The 15,811-nt window shown below is 39.7% G+C and overlaps 1 protein-coding gene across 1 annotated transcript in view; it reads right to left on the bottom strand.

Moving 5' to 3' along the window:
- Positions 1 to 1,402: 1,402 nt before the first annotated feature.
- LOC108167121 (uncharacterized) overlaps positions 1,403 to 15,811 on the bottom strand; it is an 18,600-nt gene continuing 4,191 nt past the window's right edge. The window contains exons 4-5 of the mRNA XM_017310236.1: positions 11,459 to 11,515; positions 1,403 to 3,000 (exon numbers count right to left, since the gene is read on the bottom strand). Coding sequence (XP_017165725.1) covers positions 2,648 to 3,000; positions 11,459 to 11,515 — 410 coding nt within the window. The 3' untranslated portion in view covers positions 1,403 to 2,647. The remainder of the gene's footprint in view (positions 3,001 to 11,458; positions 11,516 to 15,811) is intronic.

Genomic DNA, 15,811 nt, shown 5'->3' on the forward strand with positions numbered 1-15,811 from the left:
GAACACACAAATGAGCATGCGCACACACGCGCACACACACATTCAAAGTACTTAGTATGCCATCTAGAAGTTTCTTTTCTCCTGCTGTGTTTGAATACTAATAGAGTGTTTCTGCACAATCACAATACCCTAATGGCAATTAGATTCTTTTGTTTAGTTTCCACAGGGGCCCTTATCCAAACGATGTTTTTTTTTTTTTCTTCCTATCATTGAGCAATTAAGAGTTATTTGTCTGTTAGATTGACATTTACAAAAGATTGGGCTTAATTATAGAAAAAAAATGACTTTGTCAGTAATGACCACTGTTACATGTGGCAGCGAACAAAAGATTTTCCTTTCGTTTAAAACAAGAAGTTGTTTTATATTTCTATTGCATAAAATCCTTTGTGTTTTGCCTTTTAAAAGTAAAAAAGTATCCAGGCCTTTTGAACTTTCTCATGTTTTGTCTTTTTACAAATGTAAACTTCGGTGCATTTCTCTGGGATTTCTATATGACAGAAAACACAGTGTCTAGTTGTAAAGTGGAATGAAAATAACTGGTTTCCAAACTTAAATAATTCTGTTTGAAGCTCTATAGCTCTGCCTTCATCCTTGTATCAATTATTTTAAAACATTTCCAGATTTGTCCTGTAATTATCTCAATCCAGGTTTACTGACCTGCTTCACTGTTCACCTAAAGAGAACCATCCCGATATGACATTCTGTCTCTTTCAAGCTTTATTGTAGGGATGGTGTGTTTAGGGTGATGTTATTTTTCCTCACAATATTTTGTGCATAGAACAGGAACAATTGTGGTCTCATCTGACCAGATCACCTTCTTTTACTTGTGTGTCATGTACTGTACGTTGTGGTTGGAAAAATGCAAGCAAAACTTATTGTGCTTCTTTTGAAAAATAACTTAATTTGTGCCAATCATACATAAAGGTCAGATTTGTGTAGTGTGTGATCAATAGTTGTCCTGTTAAAAGAAGTGAATCTCTGGAGCTCCTCCAGAGTTACTATGAGCCTCTTGGCCTCCTAAGTAAATGATCCTCTCTTTGCCGAGCCAGTCAGTTTAGGTGGATGACCATGTTTTAGTAGGGAGCCCGAGACTAAATTAAACACAGATGGACTCCATTTATGAGGCTTCTGAAGACATTTGTTTTTACTGGATTTATTGACGTGTTAGTGCAAAGGGGGGCAATTTTTGTCAGTAGTTGTCCCCTTAAAAGAAGGTGTGAATCTCTGGAGCTCCTCCTGAGTTACCATGAGTCTTGAGACTTTTTATTATAAGTAAAACATTTAAAAGAAGGGTGTTATGTAAAATAATTTTTTTAGCTTCATGTCAGAGAGAGGCTCAATTTCAAGGCATCAAACTAAAAAGTCAAATTTATTTTAAGTTATGTTTGATAAATACAGCACACATATAACAACTGAAAGAAACATAGTTACTTGACTGTTCTATAAAATTGCACTCTTCGTGGAAAATACTTCCTCTTTAAAAAATACATGTATCCCTTTTATTCCACTTGACAATTATCTCTTATTTTGTGCTGGTGTATCACATAATATGCCAATAAAATACATTGAAGTTTGTGGTTGTTTGTTGATGGGGAAAAAAAAAGATCTCAAGGTCAGACAGGCTCATATTCTGGAACATAAATAGCTGAGAGGATGTCACCCATTACAATTTTTTTCAAACACAAACTGTTGGGTTTAATGCCAGCGACTCAGCAGGAAAAACAAAAACAAAAAAACAGAAAAAAAACAACAAAAAAAGGGAACAGTTTTTCTTTAATTTTACACTTTTTTGGTACTTTTTTCACACCAGCGGCAGGCCCACAGATATATGTAAGCAAGCCGCTTCACATGCAATGAGCATGCAATGCATTTCTGCTTGAAGAAACAACACTGTCAATTTCATACAAACTATGAAGGAAAAAAAAAACACTCAAACACCAGACTTGAGAGTGTTTTGAAGATGATGGAAAATCTTTGTAATGCTCTTGGGATATCTAACCTATAATTTGTGGTTGGCTGACTGTGGGCTGCAAAATGTGAAACCAAACTGCGCATGAATGTAAACAGAACACAGACTAAGCARAGATTCTCATGAGTAACCCTTAAGTTTTCATTAAACGACAAATAAAAGTTCAAATATTGGTGTCCTGCCTCGTGTTGTGTTTTTGAGCGTGCTTCAGATGGCATCTCTCAATTTAGGCTCATCAGGATGTGTAAAGGAGGACAGCAAATCCAGGAGAAGCACATGGAAACCTTCAGTTCACATCATTAGTTCTGTCTGCCACCTTGTCAGTGTATTTATAGTCCTATTCATCCATCAACAGGTCAATGACAGAGTCTGCCAATGGCATCCTTCTTCTTCAGTCCCACAAGGTATCACTACTGCAGTTTACTAACAGTGGGGCTGACTGGGGGACTTTCTTACAGCGATGTACTGTTTCCAGCTGAGGAGCTGGACCACGCAGCTCCAGATTACAAACATATAAGGATTTATGGTGAAACAAGGAAGGCTATGGCCCAGACTGTAAATAATATTACAATGATTCACATAGGCCATATTTGTGTGCCATATTCCAGCATGTAAGGTGCATATAAATAACACGGCACATGTGCCAAGGCCTTTGTTGGTAGATATTTACCAGAAAAACTAGAAATCTGGTGTTGTGCTCCCCTTAGTGCAGTGTACTAACACACGTAGCGTGGCATATTCTCTATTGAAGGCACAGAGCGAGAGTGGGAGTGGGAGAAGAGCTGAGTGGCAGAGTGGAGGGGAGGCTCGGTGGGCTGAACGTTGTTTACCTGTCAGCTGGCATTGATTAATCTTGTGTTCGGTGAGATCGCTCAGCGACTCGAACACCTGCCGGCAGCTGTCGCAGCTGTGCAGAGCAGGCTCCTCGTCCTCCTCTTCTCCCTCCTCTCCTTCCTCTGGAGAGAGCAGCCTCTTCCTCAGATGCCCGGCCTCACCATCCTCTGCCACCCTCTCGAGGGCGCACTCTGGATCTACGAAGCCACAGGAAATGACAGTACCACATAGTCAGAAGGGTGACCCGCACAGTGAGGTACTACAGCTTCCTCTGGGTGACGATAAAATGGATTTCTAGACTCTGGATTTAATAAAAACAATAATAAAAGCTGTAATAAAAATGCAGGTTCAATTTGAACCTCTGTAACTCAACCATTCGTGCCATAACAGAAGTGTTGGGCAGGTGGAGTGAGAAAAATACAAGCAGAGAAGTTGGCACACACTCATTTCTAACACACAAACACACACTCTTGTTATTAGAAATGGTTTTACGTTGTGTTTGCCCTGCTTCACCCAAGCAAAACTTTAGTATATGAAACTAGACTGATGGGAATATGTGCAGTTAATAAATCTGGGATTGCAGTTTTTGGCTGGACCAAAGATATATGAAATTTCACCAAGCGAGTGCTGAACTGCTTCAAACAGCATCAGACAAAGACAGGACTGTGAATATTCGGAGCGCGGCTTGGTTTTAAAAAAATAAAAAATAAATGCAAAAACCGAGATTGTTGTGCATGAGATTGTCGTCACAACACACTTGCTTAAATTATTCACCCTTGCTCGCAGGCAGCCGCGGGTCGTGCACATCAATATTCTTCAATCCATCTGCAGTTTTGTCTCTTGTTGTCTTTGTGCCGCAGCATCGCCAAGGGTAAGCCACCGACTACCCTGAGCCAGGACTAGAAACCATCTTTCAAATTACTCGCCAAATCTGTATTTCTCGCTATAATGAAGAAAAATCTTTAAGCCAATCTGATTAAAAGACAGCACCCTCAGACAAACGGTGTTGTCAATCACGTTATGTTTTGTCTGGGAGAAGAACCTTTGCACTTTACCAGCAGCCATTTTAAGCCCCACTGATGAAAGTGTTCTTCTGCTTGTCTGGAAACTCTGCAGGGGAACATTAGGTGAAAGCCAGTTTTCTTTTTTTTTCTTTCATCCAGCAAACTGTTAACAGCACCTGAGGGCAAAGAGTGTGTGGCACCGACATGCACAGGTGTGGGCGTTCATATATTGGGTTGTAGAGGAACCATTTTAAGACCTCCTTCTCTTATATTGTGAAATTCCTCTAGGAAAGGCGTTCCAGAACTCATCAAGGCCACCCAGGATTTTTCCTTTCCCCCACTTGCGCCAAGTATTGATGTAACATCACACCCTCCATTGTCCTTCCCTCTTGGCGACGGAGGCTCTCGGAACATGCCCTCTAAAAATATCAGTGCCGTGGTCCCAGGTGGGACCATGCAGAACAGAACAGAAGGTGTTTCAAGAAAATGAAAATCCCAACCCAATCCTCGCAGACGCAGCCTTTCTTGCTCCTGGGAAAACACTTCTGACTGAGGCCAAAAGCCACACAATATAGACTTATGATTCATCCACACATGCAGAGACTGCATTTGTAGTATAAAATGAAAACTGAACACTTTATATAATTTTTTTTYCCTCACAGGCAGTTTGCGGAGAAAGTTATGTGACTTGTGATTTTTTCCCCCCCCAAATCTATTCATGAATCATTCACTTATTTAATATTACAGACTCATTCTGTCAGTGAAAACTACTGATGACTCTATTTTAGCATTTTACAGTAAGCAATTCTGTTTAAAGATTTTCACATTTTTTCACACTATTACCACAAACTCCATGTAATTTGTTAGAATTTTTTGAGCTCTACCAAACCAAAGTAGGAGATAATTGTGAATATCTTTATGTATGTGCGAGTCTGAACTAACTTCAATTGTTGTTCCCTTCTTTTAGGTGACAGGTTTCAGCTGTGACTCCCACTGGTCAGCTTCTAAGACAGAGAAGAATTTTTCAAGAAGAGTATCTGGAAGTACAAACTCCAACAAGGAACTGCTGGTGAGTTTGAAACTGGAAGTTGATGTTGAGTATGTATGTTTTTCAGGGGTGGTGGTGGTGGGGGTTGAGGTTACAGGGCAAGGTCACGTCCAACCCAGGGATTAAAGAGCCACATCAATACTGAGGTTCCTGTGCCTCTGGGTCTCATACAGTAATCCATCAGATCAGGACATCCTCTTCTACCAGTCTCTGCAGGCTGGACAGTCGATCAATACCGGCATGCTTGGAATGGCTGACAATCATATGCCGAATACTGGGGGAAGATGTGCAACATTTTCAGTGTTTTTTTTTTTTTTTTAAATCAGACTAATGTCTGTGTTGATTTTTAGAATCAAAATGACATGATTGGTGCAGAAGGACCAGAGAGAGGGCAGACCATTTGCTGATCTGATCCATATTTAGATAAAAAGAAGTTCAAAGAAGGATAATAGCTGTAACTAAGAAATTATTCATGTGGGGGTGGGGTGTCAGGGCCACAGGGGGATAATGAAGAGCTCACCAAAAAGATTTCTACAGATGAATTTCCAATCTTTACCAAACTAAAAGCGCATTAATCCAGGGCTCATAAAATGTGGGGATCTGAATGGATATTGACATCTTTACAGCTATGTAATATCGCACTGAGTCCAAAATCCATCAATCATGTGCACACTTGTGGTGCCTGGTGACATTTATCATGCCACAACTTTCATCTTTGAGACTTCAGGAGTCTCTTGGACCCCCCACCCTTATATTATTGAATATTTCTGCTCTTAAATATTTATAACCTTTTAATTGATATTCTCCTTTCTGCTCCATTAGCCCCACTGGGGATATGTGGTCCCTGGCAGGGAAGCTCCACCATTGTCTGGCCCACACACTGAGACAGGTGGAGACACTGACCACAGGGAAAGAGCAAGGGCAAGAACCCACAGGAATGGAGTGGGAAAAACTACATAAGGGAATAGAATGAGTAGGCATGGGATGGTTATTGGCATGAAGTTACAGAAAAGTTTCAAGCAGCACTTACAGAAGCAGCACTTACAGAAAGTTTATTTCTGTAAGTGCTGCAGTTTTTCGTCATAATGTTCCAAAGTTTTAAAGTTTGTTTTATTTAGACAGGGAAACTGATACAATGGCTAGATGTGTCTCTGGTTGTGTAGAGCTTAAAGTAGTACAGCACTGTCTTTCCTCCATCAATTGCTGCACACTGTTGGTCAGATGGCTGAAAGACTATTTCTATACTTCCTTTTTTGCTTTCAAGTAGAACAAATATTTGAAACAAGGACTAGCTAAGCAACCAACTACAGCTGACCACACAAACTGACTGACAGTTGATATTAGCTTTTTGTATTCATGCAACTAAATGAAAATGGGTACAATATTTTTTATAATTAAACCAGAATCTGCCTAAGTTAAAGGCTGTTACTATTTATTATTAGTAGTAGTAGTAGTAGTAGTAGTAGTAGTAGTAGTAGTAGTAGTGGTAGTAGTAGTGGTAGTAGTAGCAGTGGTAATAGTAGTAGTAGTAGTAGTAGTAGTGGTAGTAGTGGTAGTATTAGTAGTAGTAGTAGTAGTAGTAGTAGTAGTAGTAGGATCTGTATTAAAAAATAATTTTATATAATAAATAATTTTTTATAATAATAATTTTAAATATGGTAAAACATAAAAGAAAAAATAAAATTGCACCTATACATACATTTATTTCACATTGCTACACAACTGACAGTTTCAGATGTAAAAAAAAAAAAATCATCCAACTAAGATGTTGGCTTTTGATAAAAATGAGACCGGGATCTTTCAAAAGAAAATTCACTGCTGAAAAAAAACATACATTTTAAACATACACCTTATTAAAAATGGCATGTCAAAATTATTCACAGCTTTTTCAGTAATTGGTGAAAAATCTTTTTTTTTTGGCATTACAGCAATAACAACATTCTTATAATTGCTAAACCATATTTTTGGATGTTTCCACTGGTAATTTGGTCATTTCTTATGAGATTGGAAGGCATCCTTGTCGTCCCCCCAATATTTATTACCGATTAATGATTCTCAAACATACATACATACATAAAATTGATATGTATTACAGTAAAAAAAAGACTAAATATATGAATGCTAACATTAATATTGTTATATCTGTATTATAACAATAATGTTATATCTGTCAAACATTTTCAATTCTTTCTGATGTACATAAAGCAATTAGATCAGATGAAACATTTAGTTTTAAACATCTGTGTTATAATAGTAGTTCCATTCATAGAGCATTGCATTATGTTTATCATACTGTAAGAATTTCAGTCTCATGCCTGAAAATGTGACACGAAGCTTCAGTGAAGGCTGTACTCAACAGAATCCTAATCAGAAAAGTTAAACTCTGAATAAGATCTTTCGCTTTAACCTCTTGGGATAGAATTGTGTCTGACCCTAAGCRAAAAGGTTAGACAAAAGCATCAAGATCCTAAAACAAGGAAAAGATTCATGGATGTTTTGTTTTAATTTTGCATTCATCCAAATTTAGGCACAACATACAAAGAAGAATAAAATCACTAAGGGCTGTGTTCTCACATGCCTGAAGAAAAAAAAGCATGTTGGCCTCAATCAAACTAAACCCTGATGGAGCGTTCTTTGTGCAATGGAAGAATGTGGTGTCAAAAATATCATTACCAGTGCACCAATCCGCTCATTTCCCCCCTTCCATCGTTTTCAAGAGATCCTCGTCTCACGACTCCCCTCCCGGTCCCCCCACTCGTCTCCCTCCCTGGCAAACCACCCTGYAACCACCCACCCCCAAGTTCAAATTAAGAATTTATTTTAACCAGTGAGCAGCTTCTGTCGACACGTGTCGGCGGGCCTGATCAAAGGTGAGCGCACTTCTTTATCAGAGTGAGGGAGGCTGTCAGAAATAGGAGGACATTAAGATTGAATAACCTTCACAGGCTTGCCGGCACCTCATTATTTAAAAATCTAAAACTTCTGCTGAGCACCCAACATATATAGGTCACACCACATTCTAATGCCACATGTGCCTCTGAGTGTACCCTCCTCTGTGTGGATGGGATTTAGAGGACTCTTCATCAGATCGACTCATTCCCCCCATCATTAAAGAACATCATCATCCAGGCGGCGAAGCTGCAAGCTTGGAACTTGTGGGATTCTTAGCGTTTGTTAGGAGTTTACTTATATAGAAAGACTGTAGCGGTGAAGATGTAGGGAGGGGGTYGGGGGRAGTTCTTATGGTTGATGTGCGCGGTTTTACCCGCTCCCAGTCCTCCAAGTTCTTATTAAAGGACAGCTTAATATTCATATGCGAGGAAACGTAAAAGTAGAATGGCAAAGGTGTTCGTCAAGAGCTGTTTCTCTAACCGTTCTGAACACATCACAATTTGGGTTTATTATTTAGCACAAAAAATAAAATTGCCGTACATTTTCCAAAAAAAAAAAAAAAGCTGAGATGAAAGTGATACAGATCTCAAACAATTACAATATGGTTAGAACAAACAATGAAGACAACGCAGAGAGAGAGAGAGAGAGAGAGAGAGAAAGAGAGAATGCTGACTGACGGAAGCGCAGGTACACAATAAGCATCATCCACCAGTAAAACCTGAGCGCTCAGAAGAGATACAAGCGTACAAAGAAAGAGGGGGGAAATCAAAGCAGCTGAATGAGAAACAACATTTGAACATACCGAATGCTCTTTCTTTCTGTCTTACCAACTCCCTCACTGGGAGTGATAATATTGAACAGAGCGCCTTGCCATGCCATTAGTGCAGGAAAACATCAAAGGAAATGAATAATAGAGAGTATGATTTTCTGAAGTGGTGGAGTGAAAGAGTCCCTTCCTCTTCCTGCTGTAGTGAGCCCTGCAGTACATTGATCTGTGGGCAGCCGGAACCTAAGCAGAGCCAGAGTCTCCAACGCCGCACAATGACACCACACTACTCTGAACATACACCACAGCACCTAGTCAAGACTTCAGATCTCTACAACTGTTCTCAGCCACCTTCCTTTGACAGAGGTGAAATGATCTTACGGGGGTAAAAAATACAAAAAAACCCTTATCAGTCTCACTTCACCAAGAACAAGTAAGCAAGAAAAAAATAATATATGTAAAGGCGGGAAAACGAGGACAAAGCATGTGGCATAATTGCATACAGGCTGTACAATGGTACAGCCAAGCTGCAGATCTTAAGCCGCCCCAGACTCTCTTCGTAAAAAAAAAAAAAAGCATACTGCCTCATTAAATCTCAGACATCAAGCTGTTCCTGCCTCTCTCCACTATACATTTTAGTGTCTATCTGTTAGAGGAGTCTCTTTTGTTAGAATTTATCCTTTGCTTCTGCTACTAATCAAATATGAATGAGAGCCAAGATGCAGGACTTGCAGYAAGCTTGCAGAGTCACAAAAGTCCACAACTTACAGTGGCAGGTCTTGAAACCCTGTCTGATTAASCTATCGGCTTGTCAGAAGTCAAACGGCTTTTGTGGGACTGTCCATCAATGTGCCAGATGGAGAAAAATCAGGTGAGCCCTTTCTGTTGCTTTTCAACTTGATGTTTTTCAGCTGTAAGTTGGAGCGACCGCTGTTTGATTACCTGTGTCGAAACATTTTTAAAGTTGCGGGCGACGGGTTTGACAGCAACTTAAAAGTTTTCCACTCGAAACGGCTCATTTTCTCATTGACCGTTTGTCAATCCATGCACAAAATAAATCAGTCAGATGAAGTCAAATGAGGAAAGTGAGAAATTAATTTGGGCGCCCTCCTGATTTCTCCACAGGCAGACATCGATCATGCAGCGGCTGTCTCCCCTCACTCTGGAGATAGAGGCGGTGGAGGGACGGTGAGAGGGGAGATTCGTGTGTCTGAGGGGGTCGTTGTAATCAGGCACACTCATTAGCTCTGCCTTGGCTCTGGATGACAGGAGATCTCTGAGGCAAGTTAGTCTCTTATGTCCAGTCTTAGAAGAGGGGGGGAAAGTAGCTCCTTTTCACAAAAGAACCAACTGATACTTATCAATACAGGGGTAAAGAAAAAAAAATTAAAGAATGGGACAATATTGGTGCTTTCTATGTGGTGGCAACAATCAAAGAGATATAATCAGGTTCCACAAATTAGAATCTGTTTTAGAGAAACATTTCTCAGCAGAAATATCCAGATCAGGTTTGGTCACATTTTAATCTTAAACTGGAATGGACCAAATGCAGTCCCAGTTTATAAAACAAAAAGTTTGAAATGCTTTATAACGTCAGGGACAATGTACATACAAACGTGTGCAGTGTAGAATTATCCACTTCTGCTGAAATCAGTGTTTTATATTTCAAATTCGAGGTTATCAAGTGTAATTCAGATTTATCCAGAACATTGAATTAATCTTTAAGTTTAATCCCAATAGTAAACTTTAAACCAGATGTTAACATTAGCATTGTTAGGTGCCATTGGTCACCCACACATGCTGTGAATGCTTCGTAGAGTGTTTAAAAATAATTTTCAGGTTGTTTGTACATGTTTTAATGTTAATGACATTGAGAACCCAAAATTATATCAGATAAATACTGATGAAGGTTTTTAATGCTTCTGAAACCAAGTACAGCCAAACCAACAGTGTACTTTTGTCAGTCAACTCTGTCAACACAACAGAACTGCTTCCTGTCTTACTTGAAAACAAAAATCAATAAATACACAGCAATCACCATCATATCTGGGGCCAATTTAATGAAATGATATAAAGTTACTTGATCACAAGCTGAGAGCAAGTGGATAGAGGTTGACAAGGAATACTGTGGCAATATCGCAAGATCTTGTGGCATGAGATCTCTTTACACCAGAACTCCTTAGACATAAAAGTTTTAAAAAGATCAAACATAGCTGAGCCAAGCAAGTATTTATAGTGCTGCACACAGCCTCAGTGTTTTGCACAGGAGCACTCAGAGAGCTATGGGTAAATGCCGGACTAATGTGGCAGCCTAGGTGTACTCGTGGTCCCCAGCCTGCTGGGCAAAACCATCCATATCGGGTTTAAAATAACCACGCCTGAGACTTAACCTTTACCAGAGACAAATGAAATGAAAATATACTGTGTGGTGCATCAGAAGCAGACTTCATTCATAGGGGGCTTTCTGCTAGCCTGACCTGAATTACCGCTCTGTTCCTGGAGGGCCACTGTGAATGGCACGCATGGAGACAGGACACATTCATCTGCGAAGCTCTATTTTACATCATACAGAGGGGCTGGGAAACAAAGAGTGTAAAAAAAAAAAAAAAAGACAGCGAGAACACACAGAAACACAAGGACGGCTATGGGCACACTGGCATGCATGCATGCATGCAGACCCGGCATACACACATGCACACACACACAAGACGATGCATCACCGCTCTTTCCCTTATTCTCATGGAAAACACATGCAACCATACAGTTTACGCCATGAAAACCGTAAAAAATAGGAAACCTCATACTTTTTCATCAGTCTTGTCCAAACTAAGGTTTTACAGACAGACGCGTACACACACACACACACGCACGCACACAAACACACGCATACAGACACATGATCCACTTTCCAGCCGAAAATGATGAAATATGAAATGGAGCATTACCGCTTGGAATGGCAGTCTGCCCAGGACTGTGCTGGTCCTCTGTCACATTGTCTTCTACTGCCAGAAAAAAAAAAAGAAAGAAAAAGAGAAGAGGGGGAGAAAGGAAGGAAAGAAACAGTTAACAGTGAAAAACAACTTTGACAAATTGAGATTTTTGATTCTTTTTCTTCTATATGGAAACTAAAAGAGCTTTCAGATGCTCTCGATGGCTCAACCTGTGGTTTGGGAATCCACACAAGCCTTTCAAGTGTAGGAGCTCTGGCAAAAAGGCAAACAGCCACACACGTAAATAACATATTGGACTAGGTAATGACGTGATGAATTATAAACGTCTCCCTTGGAACGCCTCCCCGATATCAACATCGACTAAGTCAGAGAAAAAAAAAATACCTTGATGACTACATTAGTAAGACGACTAAGCAGCATGCTAGTTTTACAAATTAGACGGAAGAGCAGATTCCAGTGCACAGAAATCAAAATGCACATGCTAAAAGTATCACCAGTTTCCTTGCCGATACAGATTGTTGGCTTCCCTTAAGGTCCGATCTAACTACTTCTTTTACCTGTAACACATCAAAAATAAATATTTGCTACAGGTTCATTTATGGAAGTAGCAGTTTTGATTCTATTAAAGAAGGAAAATGGTACAAGGAAATTCCTGTATTCATTAAAGTACCTTTGTCTGTTTTTATTAAACTTTTTTATTAAACATTTTTATTAATTGTATTTGATATAAACTTTATTAAACTTAAGTTTTTGATACATCAAATAAATAGGTATAAAAACATTTCTGGATTTGATTACCAGACCTGATAAAAGGAAAAGTAGCCGATTCCTCTCTCGGGTCAATTTATTGTTGTATCTCTGTTATTATGAAATATCCAGTTAAGATTCAGTTTCTGCGTCATAACTGTCACTGCTTTTACTCTAACAGGGAGGGTGACGATATAGAGATAGCATGATGGAGACTCTGCTCATTAGGTGCATGGCAACTAAGTCACTTTTGACTTTTTGACAACAACACAAGCCTTGGAAAAACATGACTTGTGTTTAGTTAAAGGCAGAACCTTTTTAAATTGGAGCCTTTTTAGAGCTGGTGAGACTTTCTTGTGGCATGTCAAGCACAAGAAACGAAATGGATTTTAACAGCGGGAAGAGAACAAAAGAGTCTCCCACCTGTTCTATGTAAAATGAGGGTCTCACTGAGGACTTCATACGCCTCTGCGTTCCACCCCTGCAGTTGAAATGCATTCTCCATTATGTCCTTTCTTTCTAGCCTTTCATTTTCTTGGGCAAAAAGGAAGGGAGTTGAAGGGGGGGGGGGGGCTGACAGGACCTCCCAGTAGGGGAGTATGGCAGTGACTGCCAAAGCAGAAATTGGCGCACTTTTAAAATTGCACAAAATATCCTGTACTTTGCATAATTAAGATGGGGATCCTATGGTGGCAGAAGCCTTTTCCACGGGGGAGTAAGAGTCCGTGTCAAGCAGGGTGACAAACATCAGTGGAAAAATGAAGAGGAGAGTCGAGCTGCTTTTTGCGAGACACAAAACAGCAGAAGATGTCTGTTTTCTTGCCAGTCCATGATGACTTCCAGAAAATAACCATTTACATGCCTGTAATGCTCTTTTTGGAAAGACTTCCTTCAATGCGTCCATGTGCTGCATATGGAAAATATGCAAAACAACTGGTCAAAAGTCAGACAATTAATTAGTTCAATCAATTAAAAATGGTGACATAGTCCTGGTTGGACACCACGGCGGTAGTGCGTCCCCTCAGAACCGCTGTTTCAGCCTTCGGAGAAAACTTGTCCTGTTAAAGGAGGCCTCTGTGACTGACGCCCTGAGAGTTTAATGAGTTTCTGTAGCACTGTTGAGCGCCTTGCATCTCGGATCATTTAAATGGGCTACAGATAGGGGGTCCTAATAAATCCCCCGCCGTTCTATCAGAGAATGGTGGCGGGAGCTAGAGTTTTTGTTTTGATTACCGTCACTGTTGGCGAAGATGAGGGAGCTCAGGCAGAAAATTCTATCTTGCAATGCCATAAGAACTTAAACATTACTGCAGTTTGCGATGATTTGTCACCACGGTGAACTTATTAAAAGTTTTGCCATTTAAAGTAAACAACTTCCACCGCCACGCAAACGCTTTTCTCATTTGTACCTGGCTGCTTGATAATTAATAGCCAGCTTGGAGCGATCGCGAAGGGTAAGCTGTCAAGTAAAGGGATGTTTTTAACAAGCTGGACTATGATTAACAAAGAGAACCGAGCAAATATAACTAACAGAGGCTTTTTAATTAATGTGTTCTTAAGCTTATGATTGGCTTGTAATGACTTGAGTAAAACTTAGTTCACAGTATTGTAGGCGCATCGCTGCTATCAGTTAATTAATGTTTGACAAGGTACAGTGTATCACTCAGGCGACGTCAGGCTGCAATCATTGTGCGACGCATTGTTGATACAGCATTGAGCACACTTGGGACAAATTGGGCAAAGAASCTTTAATTTAAAAAAAAAATTGCAGCGGGAAAAAAAGCAGTTCTGCAACACTTAACATACTGACCATAAACACATGTAACGGTTGTTCAATAGCCTTAAGATATTTAGTCAATGTTGTTGTTTTTTATCTGATATGGGAAAAAATAACAAAATTAAACAAGACAAATGCAGAGAAAAATAGCCTGGAAAAGCTGAAAAAAGCACTTATTCAAAATACCCAAATGGAAGAAAAGAATATCAGACCGTGTAAGACAATAGATTTAGGTGTGTGTGTGTGTGTGTGTGTAAGCACACAAAGATGTACGAATAGAGAATATGTTTTATGCTCTTTTTCCATACTTGTGCCTGTAAGCCTTTGTATGGTGTGTGTTGGGGGTGAGCTACTCACAGACATTTAAACAGCCCYGAAGTGTGTTCCTGGATATGCGTGACTCATCTGCTTGGTTACAGCCAGCGAGGACGATACAGTGCCGAACACAATGGCTGTGTAATCCGCCCTGACTGACCGGGAAGGAGACGCTCGCCACGGGGAGTACAACTCAATTTAGCTCGGGTCAAGAGGTCAACCCTCCTCAATTAGGGCCGGGGAGAAGGGAGGGAGGAGGACACGCACTGCACATGAATAACTTTCTTAATGAGCATTATTTGAACTGGTGATTAGTGTCATAAATAATTTGCTGCAGAAAAGCATGTTGATCGTGTTGCATAATATTTGTAGTCCTTCACATATTGTTTCACGTATTGTGTGAAACAAATTGCACATAAAAAGAGAAAAGAAAACCACCCCATTTGTGCCAGTTTTTTTTTTTTTTTTTTTATCTCATGAATCAAAAATCTCATTATGCACGTTGTGCAAATTCAGCTTCCAGAAAATATTAATGCCATTCATCCTCTTACTATTATATCAGAAACAGCAGTGGTACAAATCAGTCACTGTCTCTGACTCAGAAGTGTGTCTCCATGTGGCAGACAAGCCATGACAACAAGAGCGACACATGCCACGGAAAAAGGACAGATATCGGCCAGCTCCCGCGACACCCGGGTCCAACACACTCAGCCGCACGTCAAGAACACTGACAGGCGTGCTAATGGGATTTTTTTCCATGGCTTCATCATAATTTCCTTAATGATAATTCTAAACCATATTTTTGTGTCACATTAGAAAAGCGTTAATGGGTGTTATGCCACAGATCATTAATTGTGAACGGACTGAAATTTAAAGCAGCTGAGGATGACGCAACTGCTAATAAGTATGTGAGGAAATATGAGAAATGTTCTAAAAAATGTAAGTGTATTTCTGCATCTTAATTACAATAGTCATTCGTGACAATCCACAGTAAACATTTTACATGCGTTACATGAGTTTGGAAGTTATTTCAAACTAAAATAATTAACATTAGTGACATTTTTGTTCCATGATTCTAAAGAATATGACTGATGAGAGGAGGACCCTGCTTCTCATACTTACTTGAATTCACTGGTGAAATAAAAAAAAAAAAAAAATCATTTTATTAGAAACAGTGTTTGCTGTTTTTGAACATTTTTCTTCTACTTCCTTTTTTGGAAAAAAATATTTATTTTTAATGTAAGACTGAGCGTTTGAGTAGACTGATTCACGCACAAACTGAAACATTTCTGATCTGTTTCAATATTCACAAATCAGACACATGAAGAATTTATTAGCGGCTAAGATAATGCGTTTCTTTTTCCTGTGACTACAGAACGCCAATCCTCCAGAGTTCACTCGCGTGGCAGCAGATTTCTGCTTCTAAAAAAGCATCAAATATTTAAGGTGTACATGACACTGGCCTGATTTCAGGACAATCGCTACACTCGCAGTAAATGGTGCGGAAA

The sequence above is a fragment of the Poecilia reticulata genome, linkage group LG17 (assembly GCF_000633615.1).
Source record: "Poecilia reticulata strain Guanapo linkage group LG17, Guppy_female_1.0+MT, whole genome shotgun sequence".
Taxonomy (NCBI): domain Eukaryota; kingdom Metazoa; phylum Chordata; class Actinopteri; order Cyprinodontiformes; family Poeciliidae; genus Poecilia; species Poecilia reticulata.